This window comes from Cherax quadricarinatus, chromosome 27 (genome assembly GCF_038502225.1).
Source record: "Cherax quadricarinatus isolate ZL_2023a chromosome 27, ASM3850222v1, whole genome shotgun sequence".
In the NCBI taxonomy this organism is placed as follows: Eukaryota; Metazoa; Arthropoda; class Malacostraca; order Decapoda; family Parastacidae; genus Cherax; species Cherax quadricarinatus.
The window spans coordinates 28777604-28805167 of NC_091318.1; the positions used below are offsets into that span (position 1 = coordinate 28777604).

At 39.0% G+C, this 27564-nt stretch overlaps 1 protein-coding gene across 7 annotated transcripts in view; it reads left to right on the forward strand.

Moving 5' to 3' along the window:
- The window catches only part of LOC128691101 (zinc finger protein with KRAB and SCAN domains 8-like), a 79915-nt gene that overhangs the window by 25912 nt on the left and 26439 nt on the right, over window positions 1-27564 (forward strand). For 6 of the 7 annotated variants that reach the window (XM_070089174.1, XM_070089179.1, XM_070089180.1 and 3 more), the window contains exons 12-13: window positions 385-622; window positions 1337-1399. In XM_070089174.1, the coding sequence (XP_069945275.1) occupies window positions 385-622; window positions 1337-1399 (301 nt within the window). Of the gene's footprint in view, window positions 1-384; window positions 623-1336; window positions 1400-4413; window positions 6082-27564 lie in introns of those variants that run through there. The other variant, XM_070089176.1, reaches the window with a different exon arrangement.

The following is a 27564-nucleotide window of genomic DNA, read 5'->3' on the forward strand; positions in this document are numbered from 1 at the left end:
GAGCCCGTTGTAAGTTCGAGTCATTGGTAAACGAGTACGTCACTAAGCAAGGAGAGGCCGTATTGCATTATTAACACTCTGGAAAGATATGTATATTGTAAAGACATGCTCCTCAAGGGAGGTTCCTTAGCTCCTTGATGTTGGTGAGGGGCTCTTGATCTAAGGAATTGGACCTGTGCTCCAATTCCTTGAATCGAGTCTAGATGCCTTCCATTTCCTCAGGCGCTGTGTGACTCCTACAGGTTTAGTGCTCTCCCTGAATGTACTTTTAATAATAACAATGTGAAGACAAGCAAGAAGTAATCTTTATGTTTCAAAGGGAATTTAATAATTTCTTCATATTCAGTAAAAAAATATTTTAACACATAATTTATTGTTCAACAGGAAGCACCTGTGACAGGTGTTAGAGAAATTACACCAAAACTCTGGCAAGCAAAGGTTAAGTTGAAAACTGAAGATGACGACGATGAAGAAGTACTCAAGGTGGATCCTGATGGGTTGGGTTTGCAGGAGGCAACCGAACTGGACGATGAAGAATTCCAACCAGATTTTCCTGATGCAGACGAGGATGAGGATGAAGAGCAAGAGTTGGACGATGAAGAATGGAGCATCAGTAGAAGAGGTTAGACAAAATAATGCTTTTATTGGGTGTCTAGTAGATAGCAGTGTTTTTTCACTCTAGCAGGTTTGCTGGTCTTCTCTTTCTGTAATTACCTAGCACCTGTTTGCCTCTTGGAGTTTGCTGGGGAGGAGAAGGAGAGGAGGAAGTTGAGCTCTTAATTGAGATATCAACATACTTGTGGAAAGACCGTGATTGATTGAATGATGGTGAATGTGTTTTCTTCTTGTTTGTGTCACCTTGCCTTGGTGGGAGACTGCCACTGATATAAAATAATAATAATAGAGATTGTTGATTATCCAGCAGTCAGTTGTTTGGCTTCTAACTCTGTCACAACTAAGCAGATACTGTAAAACAAAGTGTTGTTCGTCTGGTGTACCTTCCCACTTGCAAGTGGCTGTATAATCAGTGATCTGTTGTAAGAATAGTTTCCAGAGAATAAACTATATCCTTGGTATGGATTTGTTAAAAGCATTTTCTGCAAAGTTCCAATTATGTGCAGAATTTCAGGAAATCAGAAAAAATCTCATATTCATCATTGTAATTAGTATACTCAAACACATTTTAACACATGATTGTTTATTGATAAAAAAGCTACCTTAGAACTTCTAGATCAATATTGTTGTGTAATCTTAAAGTGAATAGCATTACAGTAGTCTCTAGTTACTAAGGCAGATATAGGTACTTGTACAAATCATATTATTTTGTAACTTTCAGATAGTGATTCTGGAGTTTCATCAAAGAGAAAACAAAAGAAAATGCAGCTGAGACATAAAAAAGGTAAGAAATATTTATTCATCTTCAGTGTTAAAATTTGTCTTACAAATCGAGATTGTTTGAGTTCAGTGTCACCACCTCTTTGCTGGGTCTTATTTCAATACTGGGTCACTTTACCTTGGTGACGAAGTTTGAACTTCCCTGATGCTGGGTAACCTTACCATGGTGACAAGGCTTGAACCTCCTAATGCTGGGTCACCTTATTCTGATGATGAGGTTTGAACCTCCTAATATTTATGTTACCATGATGAGGCTTGAACCTCCCAATGCTGTGTCACCTTGCCATATTGATTAGGCTTGAACCTCCTAATGCTGTGCCACCTTACCATGATGATGAGGCTTGAACCTCCTAATGCTTATTCACCTTACTATATGGCAAGGCTTGAACCTCCTAATGCTGGGTCACCTTACCATGATGACAAGGCTTGAATCTCCTAATGCTGGTAATAAAAGTATTCAGTGTGTTTTGCAAACTGTAATGATCACTTATATAGAATGTATATCATACAAAATTACCAAAACTGGTTAGCTGGACTTGAGTCCTGGAGTTGGAAAGGACAGTATCTTCACTCTGATGGAGGGATGGGGATGTTGTAGTTTGTAGAGTCATCTGAACTGTGAGGTCAGCATGCTTCCAGCAAGAGAGCTATTGGGTGAGTGATGGTGAATGAGTTTCCCTTCTTTTGAGTTGCCCTACCTCAGGAGATGGCTGGTGTGTTAAAAAATTATTAATGGAATTGGGGCATCACATAGTGAATTTTGCATAAAACAAACCCATATAAAGTGAGAGGAAACCTACATATAGGTTTATGTAACCTAACCTGAGGGCAATGTGTGGTGTGAATATAATGCAGAGAATTCGTAGTTTGGAAGTTAGGAGGAGGTGCGGGATTACCAAAACTGTTGTCCAGAGGGCTGAGGAAGGGTTGTTGAGGTGGTTCGGACATGTAGAGAGAATGGAGCGAAACAGAATGACTTCAAGAGTGTATCAGTCTGTAGTGGAAGGAAGGCGGGGTAGGGGTCGGCCTAGGAAGGGTTGGAGGGAGGGGGTAAAGGAGGTTTTGTGTGCGAGGGGCTTGGACTTCCAGCAGGCATGCGTGAGCGTGTTTGATAGGAGTGAATGGAGACAAATGGTTTTTAATACTTGACGTGCTGTTGGAGTGTGAGCAAAGTAACATTTATGAAGGGATTCAGGGAAACCGGCAGGCCGGACTTGAGTCCTGGAGATGGGAAGTACAGTGCCTGCACTCTGAAGGAGGGGTGTTAATGTTGCAGTTTAAAAACTGTAGTGTAAAGCACCCTTCTGGCAAGACAGTGATGGAGTGAATGATGGTGAAAGTTTTTCTTTTTCGGGCCACCCTGCCTTGGTGGGAATCGGCCAGTGTGATAATAAAAATAAAAATAATGTTGGCCATCTCCCACCGAGGAAGGGTGACCCCCCCCCAAAAAAAAAAGAAAACAAAACACTTTCACCATCATTCACACAATATCACTCTGTCTTTGCACAGGGGCCCAGATATGATAGTTTAGATGTCACTCCAAACAGCCAATATCCTAAACCCCTCCTGTAAAGTACAGGCACTGTACTTCCCACCTCCCAAACTGGGCAATACTTAAAACAGCTGTAAAATGTGGATAGGTTGCTTAGCGATATTGGTTATGAATTTTTTTTTATTATTTAAGAGGTACTGAACTAGTTACACTATACACACACAGATTTATTGCTATGTTATATGTGACTCAATATATGTGTGTGAGGTAGTGTACTTCCTGATGAAAGTTAACACAGTGCAAGGAATTTGCAGCACACTGCCATGCTTCTCTTGCACTTGTAGAATATTATTATGATTATTATTCTGATTATTATTATTGTTGTTGTTATGGGAAAATGCTCTAAATCTGTAAGGGTAATAAGGCAGCTAGGAAATGGAAGATAAGCAAATTTATTCTGAGTAGTGAGAGGGAAGCTCCAGTATTTTTATCCAAGTTTTACCCCTTCCCCTTTTAAAGGGAAGCAATTATAAAATGACCTACATATTCATCCTGCTCATTATTTGTTGAATGAACAATGGTATAAGCTAACAGGCAGTGAGAAAGACACTATGTTTGTAGTGAAACCATTATGATGTTTTGTCCAGGACTGGACTTTATTTGGTATACTTGATAAAGTTCAGTCATGAACCAAATGCCATAAAGGTTCACTGCAAATGCAGTGTCTTTCGCACTCTTCATATTTGCCATTTAAACTCTTGGATCGTGTCTCCTCTTTTTCTGTGAAGCAATGAGGGCTCCAGTATTTTCAGTCTTTCATTGAACACGTGTTTTACAATTTGTCTTGGCTGCCTTTTTATAGCAAGTCTTTGAATCATCTCTATGTTATTCACATTTTGGTTTATATGCAGATGACTGCACTATTGCTGCATACTGCAATCTTGGTCTAACGTATACAATACATTTTTAGTATGTTATTTGTATTGCAAGCTTCTGGTGAACTGCTGGAGACAGTACGATGATCCTAGAACTATGCTTAACACCTCCTTCCACTTGTGGCTTTATTGCTGTGTGTTTATATGTGCATGCGCATTTCTGTTTTGTTATAGAAAAATAAAAAGAAGAAGTAGGGGAATTGGAATTGGTAGGAAAGGAGAGGAAAAGAAACAGGATGGGAATATTAAAAATTAATTGAAAAAATAAAATAAAAATGTTTGACAGCTGAAGTGGGTTGCTGCCAAACAATAAAAATTTACTTTGTGCTTTACCATATTGTATGGTTTAACATATGCACTTTTAATACAATGTTTTTAATGTTTATGATATTGATACTTCTAATATTATTATATCATTTAGTAGTAATGTTCATGTTTAATTATTATTTTATTTGTGTATAAGATTTGTTTTATATATGTTCAGAACTAGTGGGAAAAGGCTTAATTTTCTTATATTTAGCTAAATTTAAGCGGTTATATAGTGTAGTATATTTCCGTCCGCCTCCCTCACACTGTGTTTCTTCCTTCCAGGGCGAGAATGTCTAGGGGAAGAAACAAGAGAACGGGAGGCGGACAGGGGATCAGGGAGTGAGGATAGTGAGGAGGAAAATGAGGAATATGATAGAGCTAAAATAAGTATATCAAACAGTGGTGTAGTAAAGATACAGGGATACAGTAATCTGAGACAGAGGCAGATGGCAAAAAGGGCTCGTAAAGGTGGCGATGATCGCTGGCTTAGAGGGTCTTACAGCTGCTCTGAGTGTGACAAGGTCTTCACGACCAGGTTGAAAATGGAACGTCATCATCAACATGTACATCTAGGCATTGCTCCATGGACAGGGAGCCACTTGTGTGAGGAATGTGGCAAAACTTTTACTCAAAAAGTTGGATTGAGAGTCCATCGAATGCACAAACATGGCGATCCTAAACAATTTCCTTGTCATCTCTGTCACTATAAGGGTGTGACAAAAGCCAAACTAGCCAGACATTTGAAAAGTCATTCAAATGAAAAAGTCTATAAATGTGAATTTTGTGAAGCTTCATTGAAAACTTCTGATACTTACAGAAATCACATGGCTCTACATACAAAGAAAGGCAGATACCAGTGTAATGTTTGCAAAAAAGCTTTTCACCACAAACAGTACTACGATGATCACTATAGGAGCCATTTTGATGTACGAGACTACAGTTGTGACATGTGCCAAACTGCCTTTAAGACTAATAAATCATTACGAACACACATTAGGGGAGTCCATCTGAATGACAAACGTATAGTATGTCATATATGTGGTGCGAGATTCATGACGAACTATAATTTGCGAAATCACATGAAGAAGCATACACGTGCGGATCGTACAAATTCAAAATACAGATGTGAATTCTGTTCCCTGAAATTTCACAGTGATGCTGGGTTAAGTGGTCATAAATGCCTCGTTCATCCTCAAGAATACCAACCTATTCAGATCAGGATTGAATCCAACTCTTCATCACGGTCAACTCCAATAACTTCAGTCATGTATAAGAGAGTTAAGGATGAAGTAAAGGAAGAGCAAATGCTCTATACTGCAGATGTAGAACACATTATTGAAGAAGGAGAGACTGAGATAGTACCTTTCCAGAGTGAAGAGGAAATGATGCTCGAGGATGACTGTGTTGAAGCTATCGAGGCTGTTGTTGAAGATCACGGTGAAGACCAGCCCAGACAACATGTTAGCATTATATATGTGTATCACTGTAACAATTGTGGATCTATGTTTACATCCCAAGACCTCCTAGTATCTCATATAAAAACATTTCATAAGGGAAAAGTTTCATGAATATTAAAAGAGATAAGGCAAATAAACTAGTATTTCTCTTATATTTATTATACACTTACAGTATTTCCTTTATTCTCTTACATGTGTGACCCATATGGGCTTAAAACTTATTTTTAAAATAATAATGATAGTAATAATTAAGTGAAGGAGTTTTAATGTGGTAAGACTGGATCTTCCAGCAAGCATCTGTGAGCATGTTATATCAGAGTGGAGCAGTAGTGGGTTTGAGTTCTGAGGGTGAAAAGTACATACATTGAAAAATGAGTAACAATGTTGTAATTAGGAGGGCATTTAAATCAGGATCAGTGTGTCACTTCTTTGGATCATTCAGCCTTAGTAGGGAAACAGTTCATTTGTTAACCCTTAAACTGTCCAAACGTAGATCTGTGTTTACGTGCATAGTGCTCTGAACGTAAATCTACATTTTATTTTACGTGATTTCAATTGTAAAAAGAAAAAACGTAGATATATGATCAGAGTGCTGCGCACATGAACGTAGATCTACGTTTGGACAGTTTAAGGGTTAAAACAAGCTCTACAAGTCTTTTTTTTTTTTTTTTTTTTTTTTATCTAGAAGTTTTATTTCTAATTCCATGGAAATCACAGAATGGGTGGGGCTTGAACCCATGGCAGGCGAGTCCTCAAACATGCAAGCCATTGTGCTAAGCATTCAGCACACCCTCGCTGTATAATCCGTCACTAACATGTATTGTGTAAACTGAGGGAAAATTGACATATACAGCAATTGTGTACAAGCTCATCGACTGCTAAGGTACCAGGCACCATAGCAGCAACCACAGCACTTTGTAAGTTTGGGTGCATCAAGTCTTCTCTCAACAGCAACCATAAATCCATCCATTTGTCACATCATTGGCATTGTTAGGGTTGGTGTCACTCGGGGTGGCATCTTTGGTGTCACAACCATGAAATTCAGGGGCAGGGGGATGGGGGGAAGTCAACTCCAGTTACGTCACTACTGCATGCCCAGTGACTAATGTTTAGCAATGAGAACATTGAAGGGCCATAAACCAAACAGGAGAATGCTTCTCAACTTTATTAATGATAAAATAAATAATCGTAGTAATATTAAAGAAATATAAACTCAAATACCACTTTGAGTACAGGCAACAGATCCTACATTTATTCATCTTCAAAAATGCAAAAAAAAAAAAAAAACTTGAAAAATATAGAAAAACATTGCAATAACAGAGAAACACTAGTTCCGATTTGACCTTGAGTACAGGTAACATCTCAGTGAATCTGATCTTACATTTCCTGGCCTTCAATCCTGCAAACTCATCTATCACATCATAATCACTGATTTTCCCTACATAGGCCTATTTGTACTCTGTAATCATATAAGAGGCTATATGTTGCTGCAGCACTGTTTTGGGCATTAGTGTCACCTTCTTTAGAGGCTCTATGGTATTATCCCTAGATGGTGTCACCCGGGGTGCCCCCCCCCTTATAACGCCACTGTGTTGCAGATGATGTTTTTCTATCTACCCACAAGTTGTATAACCTTACAGATTTAGCACTTGCTCTTGAATATACTTAGTAGAGTAAAATAAATAAATTAATGAATACAGAAAAGAACTAAAGATGAAAAGAAATAGAAACACAGAGGAAAAAACATTAGAGATGAGAATGGAGTGAATGTGATTTAATTCAGTGTATTCACTTGCTTGGAAGGGAATGTATCAGCAGATGGTTTGGCAAGGACTGAGGTAACTCACAGAACATAAGAAACTTGCAGCAGTTTTGAGGAATTTGTATGAAGAAAAATTTTGTTAATGTATGCCAGGGATGGCCATCTTATGGTACATACACCAAAAGTGATGCATTCCATTATTAGCAGTGGCACATTGCACCTCAGTGATAATAAAAAAGCAAGCTTACTCATACAAAAAGTATTAACCAATAATCAATTTGTAGAAAAAATTTATGACAGAAATTCAAGTAACTTACAGCTAGAAATGATTTAGCAATTCAGGAATAAAAATACCTGTTTCATGTGTATCTTACTTGGAAGAGGTGCTTGTGAGGTTGTTCAATTGTGTAAAGTTGACTGGATCAAGGGAAGAGGATAGTGTATGTATAAATCTGTAATAGATAAAAGTAGACATTAAGGATTTACAAAGAAGAGATGGAGGTGGGTGTAAAAGTGATATGCAGATGAGCAGAAGCAAAAAATGTTGTTGTAGTTGGAGCAAGGTAATATGTGAAGAGGCCACTAAAATGTCAGAAGTAAGGAGCTGAAACCCCTTTTGCTGTATAAATTACTAGATGTAAAAGGAAGAAAAACTTAGTTCTCTTTTGGGTCACACTGCCTCAGTGGGAGACAACCGGTGTTAAAATTTTTTTTAGAAAAACCAGGTAGCCCAGTTTAAGGTTTGAAACCTGCGAGAAACAAGTATTATATGACCCTTACAAATTAGCTTTTTTCATGAATGTAGCAAGAGGTGGACTTTAACATTCAAATAGGATGTGAGGAATGATGGTGTTCATTGGACCATCATTAGACAAGAATAAACCATGCCATGGGCGGGGATAGAACCCGCGATCAGTCATAAAACTCCAGACCGACGCGCTAGCCACTGGGCCAGCTGGCTAGCGCGTCGGTCTGAAGTTTTATGGCTCTCTGATCGAGGGTTCTATCCCCTCCCATGGTATGGTTTGCTTGCAATCGTGTCATTACGATTTCATGAGTCATTAGACAGGAATGTTTGACCTTCTGTTATGGCAACTAGAGAGCAAGTAATGGTAAGTGTAGGCTTCTTGAAGGTTATTAATTCTTGCTGAGAAACACTTGATGGTGAATTGATTTTTGTTAATAAAAATAACTGAATTAAGGCATATCCAGTGAAGGCTATAGTATGCACAAAATACTTAGTATTATTTCCTCTTAAAATATGTCAGTACATATTCATCTTCATTTATATTTGTCAAGAACAGTATATTTTATGGCATATTCTTGAATGTCATCAAGCATTTTTATGGTATATACAGTATGTAAATATCACCAAGTTACTTTATGGCATATTCTTGAATATCACCATCTTATTTCCATAAAGGTTTTTAAAAAAAGTTGTGAAAAGCTTCCCTTTTTTTTTTTTTTTTTCCAGTTTTCAGTGTTGTATTATTTTCTTAGCTTATAATAACATTAATTTATTTTGTTTTACAATTTATGAATAAATGTTAACATTATAGAATTATTAAAATATCCTGCACAAGTGTATTTCATCATCTGCCAGTATCCACATAGCTGTAATGTTGTCTGTTGCCGTATCTCTTAACGGGTCCGGGGATCACCACCAACCATGACCCATTCTCAGACCAGGCCTTTGAAATCTAAGCATTTGAATACTTTATTTATAATTTTCATACACCGAACAACAAAATGTTTGATCTACGATTTCACTAGGAGGACTAGGTGATAAAAGATGTGAGAAAGTGCATGAATGGATGAAAGAGGTGAAGGACCAGGTGATAAAAGGTGGGAATGAATCCTATGGATGTAATATGAAAGGGGATAACAAGAAAATGAGTATATTAATGAATAAATTTTAAAGCACCACTGCAGGAAACAATCAGGGATTGTCTGCAGAGGAGGAAAAGAAAATGAATTTCAGTTTTACATCAAATAATGAATTGTACCGAGAGCCCTGTAAGGGCTCTCAGTACATGGACAAATGTTATGAGGATATTTAGTCTGTAAAAACTTGAAATGATAAATTCAGGTTGAATAAATGTGGATTTAGAAAGGATATATGACAACTCAGAAGAGTGTAATTGTAGATGAATGGAAAAAATTTCTTAATATCATTGAAGCTACTGTGAGTAGTTTTAAAAATTGGTTGAACAAATGTGAGTGGCAATGATCAAGTATGAATATTACTAGCCTAACATGGTCTAGTAGGCCTACTATAGTGCTTCTCTATTCTTATGTTACATGATGGGTAAATTCATTGAGAAAAATGAAGTTGGGAATGTTTTTTCTTGATTTACACTGTTGGCTGTCTCAAGTGCTCTGTTGAGGATAGGCTGCCTGTGGCTTGTGAGTGTCCCCCTGTCTTATGTCTTTTAAGAATAAACTACACTAATATCTAAGTACTACTCATTAATACTTAGCCAGTAGAATTTCTTTCAAGAATCTCATTTAAGAACATAAGAAAGAAGGAACACTGCAACAGGCCTACTGACCCATGAGGAGCAGGTCCATGTCCCCCCCCCAGATTAGACCAATGACCCCCACCCTGGATTAGCCCAATGGCCCACCCAGTCTGGTCACCTCCACTCAAGGATGGAGCACTGCACCAGACCCAGCAGCACAAGCTAGTCAGGTCCAACTCACACCCACCCACACCCACTCATGTATTTATATAACCTATTTTTAAAACTACACAACGTTTTAGCCTGAATAACTGTACTCGGGAGTTTGTTCCACTCATCCACAACTCTATTACCAAACCAGTGCCTTCCTATATCCTTCCTGAATCTGAATTTTTCCAACTTGAAACCATTGCTGCGAGTCCTGTCTTGGCTGGAAATTTTCAGCACGCTATTTGCATCCCCTTTATTTATTCCTGTTTTCCATTTATACACCTCGATCATATACCCCCTAATTCTAAGCCTTTCGAGTGAGTGCAGATTCAGGGCCCTCAGTCTATCCTCATAGGGAAGATTTCTGATACATGGGATCATCTTTGTCATCCTTCTCTGTACGTTTTCCAGAGCATTTATATCCATTCTGTAATACGGTGACCAGAACTGAGCAGAATACTCTAAATGAGGCCTAACCAAGGATATATAGAGTTGAAGAACAACCTGAGGACTTCTATTATTTATACTTCTAAATATTTTTATTTTTATTTTTTTATTATCACACTGGCCGATTCCCACCAAGGCAGGGTGGCCCGAAAAAGAAAAACTTTCACCATCATTCACTCCATCACTGTCTTGCCAGAAGGGTGCTTTACACTACAGTTTTTAAACTGCAACATTAACACCCTTCCTTCAGAGTGCAGGCACTGTACTTCCCATCTCCAGGACTCAAGTCCGGCCTGCCGGTTTCCCTGAACCCCTTCATAAATGTTACTTTGCTCACACTCCAACAGCACGTCAAGTATTAAAAACCATTTGTCTCCATTCACTCCTATCAAACACGCTCACGCATGCCTGCTGGAAGTCCAAGCCCCTCGCACACAAAACCTCCTTTACCCCCTCCCTCCAACCTTTCCTAGGCCGACCCCTACCCCGCCTTCCTTCCACTACAGACTGATACACTCTTGAAGTCACTCTGTTTCTCTCCATTCTCTCTACATGTCCGAACCACCTCAACAACCCTTCCTCAGCCCTCTGGACAAAGTTTTGGTAATCCCGCACCTCCTCCTAACTTCCAAACTACGAATTCTCTGCATTATATTCACACCACACATTGCCCTCAGACATGACATCTCCACTGCCTCCAGCCTTCTCCTCGCTGCAACATTCATCACCCATGCTTCACACCCATATAAGAGCGTTGGTAAAACTATACTCTCATACATTCCCCTCTTTGCCTCCAAGGACTAAGTTCTTTGTCTCCACAGACTCCTAAGTGCACCACTCACCCTTTTCCCCTCATCAATTCTATGATTCACCTCATCTTTCATAGACCCATCCGCTGACACATCCACTCCCAAATATCTGAATACATTCACCTCCTCCATACTCTCTCCCTCCAATCTGATATCCAATCTTTCATCACCTAATCTTTTTGTTATCCTCATAACCTTACTCTTTCCTGTATTCACTTTTAATTTTCTTCTTTTGTACACTCTACCAAATTCATCCACCAATCTCTGCAACTTCTCTTCAGAATCTCCCAAGAGCACAGTGTCATCAGCAAAGAGCAACTGTGACAACTCCCACTTTGTGTGATTCTTTATCTTTTAACTCCACGCCTTTTGCCAAGACCCTCGCATTTACTTCTCTTATAACCCCATCTATAAATATACATGTATTAAACAACCATGGTGACATCACACATCCTTGTCTAAGGCCTACTTTTACTGGGAAATAATTTCCCTCTTTCCTACATACTCTAACTTGAGCCTCACTATCCTCGTAAAAACTCTTCACTGCTTTCAGTAACCTACACCATACACCTGCAACATCTGCCACATTGCCCCCCTATCCACCCTGTCATATGCCTTTTCCAAATCCATAAATGCCACAAAGACCTCTTTAGCCTTATCTAAATACTGTTCACTTATATGTTTCACTGTAAACACCTGGTCCACACACCCCCTACCTTTCCTAAAGCCTCCTTGTTCATCTGCTATCCTATTCTCCGTCTTACTCTTAATTCTTTCAATAATAACTCTACCATACACTATACCAGGTATACTCAACAGACTTATCCCCCTATAATTTTTGTACTCTCTTTTTGTCCCCTTTGCCTTTATACAAAGGAACTATGCATGCTCTCTGCCAATCCCTAGGTACCTTACCCTCTTCCATACATTTATTAAATAATTGCACCAACCACTCCAAAACTATATCCCCACCTGCTTTTAACATTTCTATCTTTATCCCATCAATCCCGGCTGCCTTACCCCCTTTCATTTTACCTACTGCCTCACGAACTTCCCCCACACTCACAACTGGCTCTTCCTCACTCCTACAAGATGTTATTCCTCCTTGCCCTATACACGAAATCACAGCTTCCCTATCTTCTTCAACATTTAACAATTCCTCAAAATATTCTCTCCATCTTCCCGGTACCTCTAACTCTCCATTTAATAACTCTCCTCTTCTATTTTTAACTGACAAATCCATTTGTTCTCTAGGCTTCCTTAACTTGTTAATCTCACTCCAAAACTTTTTCTTATTTTCAACAAAATTTGTTGATAACATCTCACTCACTCTCTCATTTGCTCTCTTTTTACATTGCTTCACCACTCTCTTAACATCTCTCTTTTTCTCCATATACTCTTCCCTTCTTGCATCACTTCTACTTTGTAAAAACTTCTCATATGCTAACTTTTTCTCCCTTACTGTTCTCTCTACATCATCATTCCACCAATCGCTCCTCTTCCCTCCCGCACCCACTTTCCTGTAACCACAAACTTCTGCTGAACACTCTAACACTACATTTTTAAACCTACCCCATACCTCTTCGACCCCATTGCCTATGCTCTCATTAGCCCATCTATCCTCCAATAGCTGTTTATATCTTACCCTAACTGCCTCCTCTTTTATTTTATAAACCTTCACCTCTCTCTTCCCTGATGCTTCTATTCTCCTTGTATCCCATCTACCTTTTACTCTCAGTGTAGCTACAACTAGAAAGTGATCTGATATATCTGTGGCCCCTCTATAAACATGTACATCCTGAAGTCTACTCAACAGTCTTTTATCTACCAATACATAATCCAACAAACTACTGTCATTTCACCCTACATCATATCTTGTATACTTATTTATCCTCTTTTTCTTAAAATATGTATTACCTATAACTAAACCCCTTTCTATACAAAGTTCAATCAAAGGGCTCCCATTATCATTTACACCTGGCACCCCAAACTTACCTACCACACCCTCTCTAAAAGTTTCTCCTACTTTAGCATTCAGATCCCCTACCACAATTACTCTCTCACTTGGTTCAAAGGCTCCTATACATTCACTTAACATCTCCCAAAATCTCTCTCTCTCCTCTACATTCCTCTCTTCTCCAGGTGCATACACGCTTATTATGACCCACTTTTCACATCCAATTTTTACTTTAATCCACATAATTCTTGAATTTACACATTCATATTCTCTTTTCTCCTTCCATAACTGATCCTTCAACATTACTGCTACCCCTTCCTTTGCTCTAACTCTCTCAGATACTCCAGATTTAATCCCATTTATTTCCCCCCACTGAAACTCCCCTACCCCCTTCAGCTTTGTTTCGCTTAGGGCCAGGACATCCAACTTCTTTTCATTCATAACATCAGCAATCATCTGTTTCTTGTCATCTGCACTACATCCACGCACATTCAAGCATCCCAGTTTTATAAAGTTTTTCTTCTAAATATGAAACCAAGAATTCTGTTAGCTTTATTGCCTCTTGAAGGACTGGAAATTAAAGGTGTCAGGGAAATTATAGGGTGGTAGTTTATGCCACTTTTTCACTAAGGATAACTTTAGACATTTTTTTGGTTTTTGAGGTTAGAAGTGGGGGTGAGCTTTCAACAAACTGGCCTTATAACACTGAAGTGAGAGTGATGTACTGTATAAAATGATTGCAACAGTCAACTTCTCTGAGAGATTTAATCAGAATGTTTCCAAGAAGAGGAAAATGCTTTGGAGAAGAAACAGTGCTAAAATAAGCTTCCTAATATAAATACAAGCTCTCAAACACATGGCCTTGTTCAAGAGGAAACACAGTATAGGCCAAATACTTTATTGATGCTTAATGCTGCTAAATCACATGTGCAACAGTTAGGTATCTTTATTTCGAAACGTTTCACCTACACAGTAGGCTTCTTCAGTCGAGTACAGAATAGTTGTTAGAAGTCTGAAGAAGCCTACTGTGTAGGCGAAACGTTTCGAAATGAAGATACCTAACTGTTGCATATGTCTTACCTAACAACCTGTCGGTATTTTATACCATTTTAATGTCCAATGCTGCTAAAGTTCTGGGAACCAACTGGTTAAAATTACAAGGTAAACTGTTAAGATTTATTGGTTCTGGGGATCATTTTGACTGTGTTCGGTCTAAAACTAAGCCTTCTAAGTTGGAAAGGAAGTTTTGCAAGAATAAAAACCTTTAAGAAACAAGAACATGAAAATAAATTGTAAGTGATGTAAGTAGAAATCTTTTCCATGAGGAAGTGGAACAGAATTCTTCCTACGTAAGCCATGCATGTCGTAAGAGTTGACTAAAATGCCGGGAGCAAGGGGCTAGTAACCACTTCTGTATTTATTATTAAATTTAAAAGGCGAAACTTTCGTTGTTGTTTGGGCCACCCTGCCTCAGTGGAATATCTGTAAGCCTTTTCTATCAGCCTTACAAGTTTGTAACAAAACGAAAAGAATATCAATCATGCTAAATTCCAAAATGTTTAATAGGAGTTATAACCCTTAATAGCCGAGTGCTTACCAATGAATATACAACCTCTCCTCACTTAGTGACGTACTCACTTTCTGACAACTCGGGGTTATGACAGGCTCTCTGACCAGTATGCATATCTAAATAATGTACAGTGAATCCCTGGATTTTGTCTGGTGCAGATATCGTACAATTTGGATTTTGACCACTTTTTTCCGCGAAATTTTACCCCGGGTTTCGTACCTCCGCTTGGAAATCGTCTGTATCAGACGCATCCACCCTCCTGGGACACGCCACTCACATGTATGTGACTCAGTCTGCTTCTGTCACTTGTTGAGTGAGCAATACTCCACGCATTCATTCAAAACATTGCGTAATAATCGATTGTTGTTTGTGCTTATTTATTGAGTGCAACTGCTAAATAAGCCACCATGGGGCCAAGGAAAGCTTGGATGGTGGTAGTGATGGTAGAAGAGGGTGGTAGTGATGGTGGTAGAGGGTGGTAGTGAGTGTGGTAGAGGGTGGTAGTGTTGTGATGGTGGTAGAGGGGTGGTAGTGATTGTGGTAGAGGGTGGTAGAGGGTGGTAGTGATGGTGGTAGAGGGTGGTAGTGATGGTGGTAGAGGGTGGTAATGATGGTGGTAGAGGGTGGTAGTGATGGTGGTAGAGGGTGGTAGTGATGGTGGTAGAGAGTGGTAGTGATGGTGGTAGAGATAACCTTTCCTCCCTCTCCCCTCCTCGCCTTCTTCCATACGCCAACAAGAGTCTTCAATGAAGGTATGTAATAGTGATTTAAATGTTCATTTATCTATTAAAATTAGTCATTTATATTTATTTCTCATTCTTTTCTGTATGTAAAACTATAGTTATTCTCTATAAAATGTATTTTTTGTTAATATTTTTGGGTGTCTGGAATGGATTAATTGGATTTACATTATTTTTTATGGGAAACATTACTTCGGTTTTCATCCATTTTGGGTTCTACTGTATATTAAAGCTGATTTCCTCTATTCTTTTTATTACAGTATATAGTACGCTACTGTATAAACATTTAAAAATATACCAAAAATGTTATAAATGGTGCAAAGGTGGTATTAAAACAATATCAAGGATGGTTGACACGAACCTACTACCATTATAGTACACTCCTCACTTAGTGACAAATTCGTTTACCTACATGGTCTTAGGCATGGAACTCCGTTATTAAGTGAGGAGAGGCTGTAATAATTAACAGGTTTCGATTTCCCATGTATGACAGGATGGTTCCTGTCTACCAACCTACTATAGTGTGTGTAGAAACCTGTAAGAGGAGAATAAAAGCCTGGCAGAAGAGGTTATGAATGGCAAGAGATACTTCATCTCTTCAGAACATGACCTTAAAACATTCTTAAATGAGGCTGGACTAACAGAATCAGAGTAAAGTGCAGATAATACCCACTGTCCACCGTTAGTGTTATACTGTCATAAATTTGTGCCCCCCTAAAATTCTAATACCCCAACTACTTTTGATTGTCATTGTTGTATTCAACAACCATTCTACCTCATAGTCTTAATTGTGTTTAATATCTACAGAAGAAAATTGTCAAAGTGGGAAGTCTGAATGTGCGTGGATGTTGTGCAAATGATAAGAAAGAGATGATTGTGGATGTTATGAATGAGAAGAAACTGGATGTCCTGGCTTTAAGTGAAACAAAGCTGAAGGGGGTGGGAGAGTTTCAATGGAGAGGAATAAATGGGATTAGGTCAGGGGTTTCAAATAGAGTTAGAGCTAAAGAAGGAGTAGCAATAATGTTGAAGGATAAGCTATGGCAGGAAAAGAGGGACTACAAATGTATAAATTCAAGGATTATGTGGAGTAAAATAAAGATTGGATGTGAAAAGTGGGTTATAGTAAGTGTGTATGCACCTGGAGAAGAGAGAAGTGTAGAGGAGAGAGAGAGATTCTGGGAAATGTTGAGTGAGTGCGTGGGGAGTTTTGAATCAAGTGTGAGAGTAATGGTGGTTGGGGATTTCAATGCTAAAGTGGGTAAAAATGTTATAGAGGGAGTAGTAGGTAAATTTGGGATGCCAGGGGTAAATGTAAATGGGGAGCCTTTAATTGAGCTATGTGTAGAAAGAAATTTGGTAATAAGTAATACATATTTTATGAAAAAGAGGATAAATAAATATACAAGGTATGATGTAGCACGTAATTAAAGTAGTTTGTTAGATTATGTATTGGTGGATAAAAGGTTGATGGGTAGGCTCCAGGATGTACATGTTTATAGAGGGGCAACTGATATATCGGATCATTATTTAGTTGTAGCTACAGTTAGAGTAAGAGGTAGATGGGAAAAGAGGAAGGTGGCAACAACAAGTAAGAGGGAGGTGAAAGTGTATAAACTAAGGGAGGAGGAAGTTCGGGCGAGATATAAGCAACTATTGGCAGAAAGGTGGGCTAGTGCAAAGATGAGTGGTGGGGGGGTTGAAGAGGGTTGGAATAGTTTTAAAAATGCAGTATTAGAATGTGGGGCAGAAGTTTGTGGTTATAGGAGGGTGGGGGCAGGAGGAAAGAGGAGTGATTGGTGGAATGATGAAGTAAAGGGTGTGATAAAAGAGAAAAAGGTAGCTTACGAGAGGTTTTTACAAAGCAGAAGTGTTATAAGAAGAGCAGAGTATATGGAGAGTAAAAGAAAGGTGAAGAGAGTGGTGAGAGAGTGCAAAAGGAGAGCAGATGAAAGAGTGGGAGAAGCACTGTCAAGAAATTTTAATGAAAATAAGAAAAAATTTTGGAGTTAAACAAGTTAAGAAAGCCTAGGGAAAGTATGGATTTGTCAGTTAAAAACAGAGTAGGGGAGTTAGTAGATGGGGAGAGGGAGGTATTAGGTAGATGGCGAGAATATTTTGAGGAACTTTTAAATGTTGAGGAAGAAAGGGAGGCGGTAATTTCATGCACTGGCCAGGGAGGTATACCATCTTTTAGGAGTGAAGAAGAGCAGAATGTAAGTGTGGTGCAGGTACGTGAGGCATTACGTAGAATGAAAGGGGGTAAAGCAGCTGGAACTGATGGGATCATGACAGAAATGTTAAAAGCAGGGGGGGATATAGTGTTGGAGTGGTTGGTACTTTTGTTTAATAAATGTATGAAAGAGGGGAAGGTACCTAGGGATTGGCAGAGAGCATGTATAGTCCCTTTATATAAAGGGAAAGGGGACAAAAGAGATTGTAAAAATTATAGAGGAATAAGTTTACTGAGTATACCAGGAAAAGTATACGGTAGGGTTATAATTGAAAGAATTAGAGGTAAGACAGAATGTAGGATTGCGGATGAGCAGGGAGGCTTCAGAGTGGGTAGGGGATGTGTAGATCAAGTGTTTACATTGAAGCATATATGTGAACAGTACAGTGGACCCCCGCATAGCGAACTTAATCCGTGCAAGAGGGCTGGTCGTTATGCGAAATGTTCGCTATGCGAATTAATTTTCCCCATAAGAAATAATGGAAATAAAATTAATCCGTGCAAGACACCCAAAAGTATGAAAAAAAAATTTTTTTACCACAAAAAAATGTTAATTTTAGTACACACAAACTGAAAAAGGCATGCACAATTACATGACACTTACTTTTATTGAAGATCTGGTGATGATTGATGGGATGGGAGGAGGGGAGAGCATTATCTTCTTACTGTTTAGAAGGGGAATCCCCTTCCATTAGGACTTGAGGTAGCAAGTCCTTTTCTGGGGTTACTTCCCTTCTTCTTTTAATGCCACTAGGACCAGCTTGAGAGTCACTGGACCTCTGTCGCACAACAAATCTGTCCATAGAGCTCTGTACCTCCCGTTCCTTCAAGACTTTCCTAAAATGGGCCATAACATTGTCATTGAAATAGTCACCAGCACGGCTTGCAACAGCTGTGTCAGGGTGATTTTCATCCATAAAGGTTTGCAGTTCAACCCACTGTGCACACATTTCCTTAATTTTTGAAGTAGGCACAATGGATTCCACAACTGGCATAGGCTTCTCAGGGTTAGCCCCAAACCCTTCAAAATCTTTCTTAATTTCCATACTAATTCTCACCCTTTTTACCACAGGGTTGGCACTAGAAGCTTTCTTGGGGCCCATGGTCACTTATTTTCCAGAAACAGCACCGAAAACACTGTAATAATACGAAATATTCCGAGTGTATGCTTGAATGTTACCGCGGAGGCTAGCTGGTAAACAATGGGACGGGCGGCACATGTGAGGCTGGCTGAGGGCCCACATTGGACGCGTCTCGGACGAAGTTCGCTGAGCGGGTTTTTGTCTACTATGCGGGGCAAAATTTCAGCGAACAAAGCGTTCGCTATGCGGATTGTTCGCTATGCAAGGCGTTCGCTATGCGGGGGTCCACTGTATTTAGATAAAGGTAGGGAAGTTTTTATTGCATTTATGGATTTAGAAAAGGCATATGATAGAGTGGATAGAGGAGCAATGGGGCAGATGTTGCAAGTATATGGAATAGGTGCTGTAAAGAGCTTTTATGAGGATAGTGAGGCTCAGGTTAGGGTGTGTAGAAGAGAGGGAGAATACTTCCCGGTAAAAGTAGGTCTTAGACAGGGATGTGTAATGTCACCATGGTTGTTTAATATATTTATAGATGGGGTTGTAAAAGAAGTAAATGCTAGGGTGTTTGGGAGAGAGGTGGGATTAAATTATGGGGAATCAAATTCAAAATGGGAATTGACACAGTTACTTTTTGCTGATGATACTGTGCTTATGGGAGATTCTAAAGAAAAATTGCAAAGGTTAGTGGATGAGTTTGAGAATGTGTGTAAAGGTAGAAAGTTGAAAGTGAACATAGAAAAGAGTAAGGTGATGAGGGTATCAAATGATTTAGATAAAGAAAAATTGGATATCAAATTGGGGAGGAGGAGTATGGAAGAAGTGAATGTTTTCAGATACTACTTGGGAGTTGACGTGTCGGCGGATGGATTTATGAAGGATGAGGTTAATCATAGAATTGATGAGGGAAAAAAGGTGAGTGGTGCGTTGAGGTATATGTGGAGTCAAAAAACGTTATCTATGGAGGCAAAGAAGGGAATGTATGAAAGTATAGTAGTACCAACACTCTTATATGGATGTGAAGCTTGGGTGGTAAATGCAGCAGTGAGGAGACGGTTGGAGGCAGTGGAGATGTCCTGTCTAAGGGCAATGTGTGGTGTAAATATTATGCAGAAAATTCGGAGTGTGGAAATTAGGAGAAGGTGTGGAGTTAATAAAAGCATTAGTCAGAGGGCAGAAGAGGGGTTGTTGAGGTGGTTTGGTCATTTAGAGAGAATAGATCAAAGTAGAATGACATGGAAAGCATATAAATCTATAGGGGAAGGAAGGAGGGGTAGGAGTCGTCCCTGAAAGGGTTGGAAAGAGGGGGTAAAAGAGGTTTTGTGGGCAAGGGGCTTGGACTTCCAGCAAACGTGCATGAGCATGTTAGATAGGAGTGAATGGAGGCGAATGATACTTGGGACCTGACGATCTGTTGGAGTGTGAGCAGGGTAATATTTAGTGAAGGGATTCAGGGAAACCGGTTATGTTCATATAGTCGGACTTGAGTCCTGGAAATGGGAAGTACAATGCCTGCACCTTAAAGGAGGGGTTTGGGATATTGGCAGTTTGGAGGGATATGTTGTGTATCTTTATACGTATATGCTTCTAAGCTGTTGTATTCTGAGCACCTCTGCAAAAGCAGTGATAATGTGTGAGTGTGGTGAAAGTGTTGAATGATGATGAAAGCATTTTCTTTTTGGGGATTTTCTTTCTTTTTTGGGTCACCCTGCCTCGGTGGGAGACGGCCGACTTGTTGAAAAAAAAAAAAATCTACAGAATCTATCTCCTTTTTTACAACTTACCACATCACTATTCCATCTTATTTTATTTTAAACTAACCATAACTTGTCCTCAATTATTCTACCTCACTTTAAGAAATACTCAATTGCCCAATTTTATTCTAAAATCCCTATTATTGCCCAATTTTACTGTAAACTATATTGACCAAACTTATTGTAAATTTTTTTTAGTGCCCATTTTTATTCTGTACTTTTTTAAACTAGTATTTTCAACTACAACTTTTATATTATCCTGTCTACCATATTACTAGCATATTTTAACCAAGTCATTGCCATTTTTATTTTTTATCATTTTTTTTTATTATTCTTTTGCTACCTTAACTTGTGTATTTTATCTTGTCAATTTAAATCTAGTTATACTCTAATTCTTGTAAACAACTTATATAACACAGTGCAGTTACAATTGAGAGTCTTGTGCCTTTTTTATATTATTAGATTAAACTCAGTTGTACTATAGCTCATTCTAGCTCAATACATAGTCAATACCAGATTCATTATATTAAACCATAGTGCAATTACTAGTGAGAGTCTGGTGCTATTTTTAATTTGCATTTTTATATTATTAGATTAAACCTAGTTGTACTATAGCTCATTCTAGCTCAATACATAGACTACACCAAAGTCATTATATTAGACCTTAGTGCAATTACAAGTGAGAGTCTTGTGCTATTTTTAATTTGTATTTTTATATTATTAGTTTATACCTAGTTGTACTTTAGCTCATTCCAGCACAACACATAGACAACATCAACTTCATTATGTGTATTAGTGACTATACTCTATATGACCAAAATACTCTAGCTATATACTTGTCCAAACTTCCCACCACTACAGATATCAGTACTAGAACTCAACACACAACTCAGGATATAAATAACCATAATTTAAACCTAGAAGATGATTGATCAAGTTGACCCTGATCTAAACCTCCATAATCTGACACCCAATCAAAACCTATTGGAAAGTAACTGCCTTTATTACACAGCATCACAAGCCAGCACTATCCTAAACAATGCTAAAAGTCTATCAGTACTTAACTACAACATAAGGTCCTTAAGCAAACACTATGATGACCTCCTGGCACTCCTTGAATCACTAAAGACACCCTTCTCCTGCATTATTCTTACTGAGACCTGGCTTAAGCAGGACACAATAGATATCTACCCTCTACCAGGATACACAGCAATTCACAACTGCAGACCATATCAATCTATTACTCTAACCAATTATCTTGTATTAACACCACTTGCTTTAGTGATGAATATGGGGAATACATTTTTGCTAATTTTACTGTAAAAAACCTTAAGACACCTATAACAATCGGTGCCATTTACCGGATACCCCACACAAACATCCCAAATTTCAGTGAGAAATTAAAGTCACTAATAACAAACAGACAAATGAATAAGCACCACCTTCTCTTAGCTGGAGACTTCAACATCAACCTTGGCATACTAGATGATTAGCCAGTAACTGATTTCATCAACAGTATGAACAACACAATTTTCATACCAACAATAACTAAACCAACCAGGCTCACTGAGACAAGTGCAACCATAATAGACCACATATGGACCAATATACTAGCCCCCCTTAAATCAGGGATAATCACAGATTGCACTACAGACCACTACCCTACCTTCCTCTTGACAAACATAAGTAAACCACCACTTGAATACAACAAAGTCTCATTTAGACTCCACAATGAGGCCTCAATAAGGAAGTTCACAGCTGACCTAGAGACTGTTGACTCGCCTACAGAATTCTCCAAGGCCAATGGAATCGATGACTGGACAGACATTTTTCTTAACAAATTAACAAAATAACAAAAAAAAAGGCACAATACCGTGACTGGAACGACACACAAATAACCCGCATATAAAAGAGAGAAGCTTACGACGACGTTTCGGTCCGACTTGGACCATTGACAAAGTCACACAAAAATTACTTAGACTATACAACAAACATCGTCCTATAAAAATGAAACATCACAAACAAACGGCTTGGTTGCCCATGGCTAACCAGCACCATTCTGAAATCCATTGATAAGAAACACCAATATGAAAAGCAATATAGACAGGGCTTAATACACAAAGATACATGTATTCTTAAACACTATTCATCAGTTCTCACCAAAGTAATAAAGAAAGCCAAACAACTATACTACTATAGTAGATTCACAGACACAAGAGGAGATATAAAAAAGACCTGGAAAACACTCTCAGATTCTAGGGACCCACAAACTGAAAAAAACAAAGAATATTGTCCTAACTAAACCTAATGAAACACCACTGCATCCCACTGACACAGCTAACAAGATAAACGACGACTTCTCAACCATAGGATCTAATCTCGCCAATAAAATCCCATGTACCAATGCCCATGCCGGGGACTACCTAGATGGGCATTTCCCAAATTCCTTCTATCTTGCACCAACTGAGCCCACGGAAGTCACCGAGATTATAAAGTCACTTAAAAATAACTCGGGGAATCTGTCTCATGTCCCACCATTATTGTACAAGTGAGCGGCCCATGTCCTTTCGCATGCTATTTCATTACTTTTTAACAAGTCACTAGAAACTAGCACCTTCCCGAAACTACTCAAGACGGCAAGGATTACACCAATACATAAAGGTGGTGACCCTACAGATTTAAACAACTATAGGCCAATATCAAACTTACCATTGCTATCCAAAATCTTTGAGAAACTCATACACAGGAGACTATATTCATTTATAACGGCACAAAACATACTCAACCCCTGCCAATTTGGATTCAGGAAAAATAAAAGCACTAATGATGCAATCATAAAAATGCTAGATCTGCTTTACACAGCATTGGAAAATAAGGAATATCCACTAGGAATTTTTATTGACCTAAGAAAAGCTTTTGACACAGTAGACCACGGCATCCTACTCCACAAACTTGACCATTACAGTATAAGAGGCCATGCGCTTGCATATTTCAAATCTTACCTTACTAATAGGTATCAGTATGTCACCATTAAAGACACAGCATCAACAACACGGCCACTTGATACTGGAGTTCCGCAGGGAAGTGTCCTTGGTCCCCTGCTCTTCCTCATATACATCAAGGATCTTCCAAACGTATCCCAACACCTGAAACCCATTCTCTTTGCTGACGACACGACTTATGTCATCTCTCACCCTAATCTTGCCACCCTCAACACCATTGTTAACGAGGAACTGATCAAAATATCGACTTGGATGACAGCCAATAAACTTACACTTAACACTGACAAAACCTACTATATTATGTTTGGTAGCAGAGCAAGAGTTGCGCAAATTAACATTAAGATCGACAACGCTCTAATTACCAGACATAATGAGGGCAAATTCCTAGGCCTATACCTTGATAACAACCTGAATTTCAGCACCCATATACAACACATAACCAAAAAAGTATCCAAAACGGTTGGGATCCTCTCCAAGATATGATACTACGTGCCGCAAAATGCCCTTCTCACACTATACCACTCACTTATTTATCCATACCTCACCTATGCTATTTGTGCTTAGGGATCAACTGCAGCAACACACCTAAAGCCAATAATAACCCAACAAAAAGCCGCAGTAAGAATAATCACTAAATCCCATCCCTGGCAACACACCCCCCCCACTCTTCATAGATCTAAACTTACTCCCTGTTCAGTACATCCACACTTACTACTGTGCAATCTACATCTACAGGACCTTAAATTCCAATATTAACCTTGACCTAAAACGCTTTCTTGATAGTTGTGACAGAACCCACAGGCATAACACCAGACACAAACATCTCTATGACATTCCCCGTGTCCGACTAAACCTTTACAAAAATTCAATGTATGTCAAAGGCCCTAAAATCTGGAACACCCTACCTGAAAACTCTAGAACTGCAGACACATTCATCACCTTCAAAACTACCATTAGAAAACATCTTATCTCCCTGATACACCCCGTCAACTAACTACACGAATACCACCTGGTGGTTCACACTTACACTCACTCACCCATTTGACTATAAACAGAAATATTAATCTCAATCTTAAAATAATGAATCCTAACTATAGTCATAAGTTGGTCTGTGATACCCCAATACTGAAACTATGTACTGTGCCAAAACAAAAGCATTCACATTGCTAAACTCACAAACTAGTATTTAGTCACTTAGCCATAATACCAACTTACCTCATAATTTGTAATATTTTAAAATTAAGAATTAAACTGTCTGCCCAAAATGCCTAGCCATGCTAGGTGTTCTAGTGGTACACTCTGTAATTATTATTTTACTACATGTAAACCACACAATAACCAAATTCTGTAAACTCAGCATTGTAATCCTTATAGAGAATAAACTTTGAATGATACTTCTACCCAGAGTATAGTCACTTTTTCATATAAAACATATGATACAGTAATACTAAAATTTAAAGAAACTATGGAAAAGTTAGTATATTCTCATTGTACAGAATGAAGATCACGAGGTTGTGAAACTTGTGAATACGGGCTGATGGACTCTTAATTTGCACCCAAATATACATAGCACATGTATGTAAAAATTGCTTGCATATTGAAGTAGACAAAGTGTGAAGGAATGTAAAACTGAAGCAAGTGGAGAAAGATTGAAGGGGACCACAAGCTTGAAATACTGTATTTATGATTGACTGTATCAACTATATCATATACATGTATATCAACTATATAAACCAAGTTTTCCAATGGGCAATGGAAAACAATACGATGTTCAATGAAGACAAATTTCAATTACTCCATTATGGAAAACTGGAGGAGATAATACCTAGAACTGAGTAGTATACTACAAACTCTGATCATACAACAGAGCAAAAAAATAATGTGAGGGACCTGGGAGTCGTAATGTCTGAGGATCTCACTTTCAAGGATCACAACAGTGCCATGATCACAGCTGCAAAGAAAATGATAGGATGGATAATGAGAATGTTCAAAACGAGATGCCAAGCCAATGATGATCCTTTTCAAATCACTTGTTTTCTGTAGGTGGAATATTGCCGTACATTAGCATCTCCGCTCAAAGCATGTCAAATTGCAGATTTAGAGAGAGTACAGAGAGCCTTTACTGCACATATAAGTTCTGTCAAACACCTCAACTACTGGGAATACTTGGAAACACTTAACTTGTACTCGCTGGAATGCAGGTGAGAGAGCTATATCATAATCTATGTGGAGAAAATTTTTCCAGGAGGGGGGTATCGGCCCCTCTTCATCCATTTTCAGCACTCAGGGGCCCAGCCCTCTCAGAAGGGGCAATGGCATCCTGTTTACTTCCACATCAAGTAATTACAAGCAGATGCTTAACCAGCGTGTACCAGTCACAGGTTACATTACCTCCTTGCAAGAGACCATTGTTGCAACCAGTGTGAGTTAACAAGAGTAATTAATCTCTGTACTGCAACAGGAAAGGTACAGGGAAACATCTACCTCACTTTATTCACATGTGGGACATAATGAACTCTAAGTGATTGAGACATATCAAGAAATCAAGCATTTGTGTTACAAATTGTTGCAGTTAGGCAAGAAAAGCAAATCTGCTTGTATCAGCAAATCCTTTATGTAGAGAGACACTGAAGGCAGTGGCAGCTGGAGCGGGTCAGAGGCGATTAGATTGCTTTCAACCCTGCCAAAGGAAACATTAATGCTGGGATAACGAACAAAGAACACTGATCCACACATTTTTGTGCATAAAAGAATCTCAACGGACACAGCAGATACACAGAAGTGTGATCAGCTTCTTTAGTAATATGACCGTAAATAATAAACAATACGTACTGATGAACAGTGTAAACAACGAGTGTTGCAAATTTCTCGACGGAGTGGAAGACAGTGCGACATTCTTTAGAACACGTCTGCTTCAATCAAGACAGCAGATAACCGGGTGAAACTTCGGGTCAGCTACAAATACCCAGGTACGTCTAATAAACATGACGGGTAGGTCGGCTGTGCAGCAGATATCCAGTTTCATGTCTTATTTGACATACCATTACCCAGTGATCCGAGGGCCGTCAAGCCCACACCAGTATGTATAATTTCAGCAATCAGTTTCTGAGATATGCTGAATAACACCCCCTAGAGGTAATTATACTTACCACTAATATTTATGACAGCCCAAGTGTGGTTACATCGACGATTCTAAGAACTTTCTGGAAGTGGCTGCAGAATAGTGTGCTAAGTATGCAAAACCCCACTTGGAAAATCCTAGAAGGAATGGTCCTGAATCCGCACACAGAAATCACTCCCTACAAAAGTAAAAGACTGGGCATGCAGTGCAAAATACCCCCAGTGAAAAATAGGGGCACCGTTGGTACACTAAGAGATAACACCACAAGTGTCTGGGGCCCTAGACTGTTCAAGAGCATCCCACCATGCATAAGGGGAATTACCAATAGGCCCCTGGCTGCCTTCAAGAGGGAACTGGACAGATAAAGTCGGTGCTGGATCAGCCAGGCTGTGGTTCGTACGTTGATCAGGCCCTGATCCACCAGGAAGCCTGGTCGTGGACCAGGCCACGGGGGCGTTGATCCCCGGAATACCCTCCACGTAGACTCCAGGTAGTACTTCATGTTTGTGATTGACACTGTATCAACTTAGTACTCTATATTGGAGAATGTAGCACAAGAGAGAAAAGGTGGTCAGAGTCCTCTGTAGTTTGAGAGACAGACAGGCTTTACTACAGACATGAGAAGATTAAAGAACATATACGTACCTTCAAAGGGATGTCTTAATGCTGGTGAAGTGTTCTTGATCAGCAGAATTGGAACTATCCTCTCCTTCAGATCAAATCTAATTATCTTCACTTCCCCAGGCACTGTATGACAACACCAGGTTGTTGGCTGGGCTGTAGACTCGACCCATAGTGCTACCACGTTGATTTGTGCTTAGGTAGAA